This window comes from Haliotis rubra, unplaced genomic scaffold, assembly GCF_003918875.1.
Source record: "Haliotis rubra isolate DU_JTF1 unplaced genomic scaffold, ASM391887v1 Scf1376, whole genome shotgun sequence".
In the NCBI taxonomy this organism is placed as follows: Eukaryota; Metazoa; Mollusca; class Gastropoda; order Lepetellida; family Haliotidae; genus Haliotis; species Haliotis rubra.
In genome coordinates, this window is record NW_025765310.1 from 20,378 (window position 1) to 23,594 (window position 3,217).

General features: G+C 38.4%; 1 protein-coding gene across 1 annotated transcript; it reads right to left on the reverse strand.

Moving 5' to 3' along the window:
* Nucleotides 1–722: 722 nt before the first annotated feature.
* Nucleotides 723–1,759, reverse strand: LOC124268376. Its single transcript, XM_046703345.1, has 3 exons — nucleotides 1,321–1,759; nucleotides 1,071–1,200; nucleotides 723–959 (listed from the first exon to the last, which is right to left on the reverse strand). The coding sequence occupies exons 1-3, from the start codon at nucleotides 1,584–1,586 to the stop codon at nucleotides 780–782; spliced, it is 576 nt and encodes a 191-aa protein (XP_046559301.1). The 5' UTR covers nucleotides 1,587–1,759; the 3' UTR covers nucleotides 723–779.
* Between the last annotated feature and the right edge of the window lie 1,458 nt (nucleotides 1,760–3,217).

The window sequence follows — 3,217 nt, forward strand, 5'->3', positions numbered from 1 at the left end:
CTGCCCTTCTTTGTACAGCCGCCAAACAGCAAAGATTTCAGCCTGGTCAGCAGACGCCGACTTCTTCACAAATCTTGTGAGTTTTCCATCATGGAGGAGCTGGGCGTGGAGTGGCAGGAGACTGGCTTCTTTATGGAGAGCTGGAATCAGCTTGTACAGTCCCAGTTGTTGATTAGATGTCCGCACATTCATCCGGCGATGCCAACCTAAAAATTAAAAATATTTGTTTATAATATATATTGTTGTGTTAAATATTATCGATTTTGACATTTAAATATTGAATTTAATCATTTTTCGATTGAATGACTAACTATACATACCTTCTACATTGTTGTTGGTGCGGACTGACTGGTTGAATACGCACCAACTGACCACTGTGAAGATGGAGTGACTCATCAGCGATCAGTGATCAACCAGCTTCTGTGACGACGCTCTCATCTTCAGCTGACGGAAGACCGGTCTGATGTGTGCCGCTGGAAGAAAGGCCAAAGCCATCAGCTTCCTGATGAATTTGTGAACTGCATTGTTCTCGCGATACGCTCTCTAGAAAAGAAAAAAGGAATATGAGTATATGACAAGAATAGGAACAGAAGATGACTTTGAAAAATGTGGCTATATGAATATGATGCATATACGAATGGTCTTGCGTTGCAGTCCTCTTCACCTATAACAACAAGGTTGATTGATCCAATTAAGAATCAATTCAGTTCGTTAACATCTACCAATTAACAATTAAGGATGTTCAATTGACAATTTAACTAATCCTAATTAGGAATCAATCAATAGAAAGTACTACTCACCTGAGCTCTAAGTTGGACTGAAACAATTTTGCCTGCCTCTGCTGTGTGGCTGTGGTTATGTTTGCCTGGCGCTCTGTCTCCTGTTGATTTGGTCTCGGCAACAGTTGCCTTACAGGGACGTTTGCTACATCTGTAGTAAATCTTATTCTGAGTGACCTCCTGAAAGATGTAATTAAATAACGTTAATATAACGTCAAAAACAATAACATTAAATATAGAAATATCCAGGTATAGTATGGTTGATACAATAGGATTAAGATGTAACAATACCTTTATTACGTAGGTGAATCCATTCCTGTCTACCAGCTTGGGTTTTGATTTCTGTGAGCCGTCCGATACTAACGTGTATGGAGGATCTTCCACCTCCCGCTCCTCCGCAAGAATATCCTCCTCCATTGATCTGTTATGTTAATAAAAATTTGTGTTATTAAAATACATAAACTTGAAAATATATAATACATATAATTGTTTGATCGGCATTAAGTTATATGTTATACATTATGATGTTAAATATACTTACACTTCCTGAACTTCAAGAGTGTCATCGAAAGCAACTGATGGAGCATCTATTGAAGAATCCAACTGGAGACTGAAGTTGGGAATAGTTGTCTTGCATAAATGACACAAGAAATTAAATTCTTCTCCACTTCTACATAAGTCTAGGTAGCCGTCACGAGTCATCCCTGTGCCACAAGTCCTGTGTGTCCATGACTGACATTGATCACACTCTAAGGCATGCTGATTTCTTCTTATAGTCTTAGAGCACTGCACACACTGGACAGCCATGGTTAGTGTTGTGAATGTTGTATGTTGGGAAGCAGGTTATATACCATATTGTCAATTGAAGTGAGTTCATTAGTTGACACTGAGTCGACAACAACAACAAAAACAAACATCCCATACGGATTAGTCATGACACTGAGTCTCATGTTCAAATTCCATTGAAAATAACAAAAACAACAAACTAAACACTATTCATGCTATTTTACTGCGTAATTTATTAAATTATTATTTATTACATTTTATTTTAATTTCGGCCCTTTTTTTGGCCTTTTTGACTTTTCATTTCGGCCCATTTGACTTTTAGCCTCGGCCCTTTTGACTTTTTTTTCGGCCCTTTTGTCCTTCGGCCCTTTTGACTACAACCCATCTGAGTGATGTTACCACTAATTATACCTGTTATAAGTTCACTAAATGAGTTCAAGTGAATGATGACAAATAAACGGGTGTAGGTTTATATCACCAAACACGGTTACAGCAAGGGAGTAGTAATCGTTGTATTGCATGCTATATTAATTGCCTACAAAATCTTTGGGAACTACGCTGTGTGGTTTTCAAATAATAGGTCATCAAACATCACATTGTTCTTGATATGATTAAATATCGAGGTAAAAAACACAGAAATAGGATCAAATTGGATCGGTCATATACGATCAACGCATCGGAAAATCTGAAAAAAAGCTTACACTGCTGGAGTACTTTATTACGGAAAATACATACACCTTATTGTTTCATTGTTTAGGTTGAGGAAATTCTGCCAAGGTGGACAGCTGCCCAGTCCCTGGGTCCGTCACGGTCGAGGTAGCAGGTGCTGCCCACCTGGCAGTCAGACCACGTACTAAAATTGTTGTCCCGAAACCGGAAGCGCTTGATTTGGAATGAATGAGGCCCCGCGAGATGTGACATTGTAAACACAAACAATTTACATAAACACATATTGCAGTTATCAGTGTTTTTCTAAACTTGTGAAGGGTAAGCAGACTATTGGCATGTTTACAATAGAAATGAAAAAAACCCAACTAATTGAGTACCCATAAGTCTTGGTTTGAAATGCCGCCATCTTTGTTCAAAAGTACACGTGCGAGATTGGAAAAAAACGATTGTTTTGAAGTAAGTGTATGAGAGTAAGGTAGTAGAAATGTATACTTGCTATAGTTTTCTTGACGCATGGCAACATACTTGACAATCGAAGCTTTGGAAACAAGGATTCGGGAACTTGAGCGATCTCAACGGAAACCCAGGACAGAGAAATTGGCAGTACCTACAGTACCCCGTCCTTGTCAGGTAGGTTTCAGATGAAATTCATTATTTTCTTCTTATCATAGCAGTCAGTTTGCATCGAATTAAACGTTTTCGGTACGAACCTTTATCTTACAGTAACGGTGCGCTCGCATTTCGATTTCTCCCACGGTTATTAATGTGGACATTGCATTTTGGTGTGAAATCTGTCAAAAAACAACATTATTGTTGATACCAGCTGAACATTCCGTTAAAATATAACCATAAGCAAGCATACCTTTGTGTTCCTGTACGTTGAGTCTGATATTTATATAACTTGATTTTCTGCGGCAGCTCATTTTGTTGCTGGGCACAACCAACACCATAACCAAATATTTATTGTTCAGTCATTTTTCTGA

Bases quoted from the DNA above. Each gene is read 5' to 3' on its own strand.
- LOC124268376 (XM_046703345.1), bottom strand. From the start codon at position 1,586: ATGGCTGTCCAGTGTGTGCAGTGCTCTAAGACTATAAGAAGAAATCAG. The intron at 1,201-1,320 runs GTAAGTATATTT...TTAACATAACAG, and splicing joins ACTCTTGAAGTTCAGGAAGT to ATCAATGGAGGAGGATATTC. The intron at 960-1,070 runs GTATTGTTACAT...TACATCTTTCAG, and splicing joins GATTCACCTACGTAATAAAG to GAGGTCACTCAGAATAAGAT.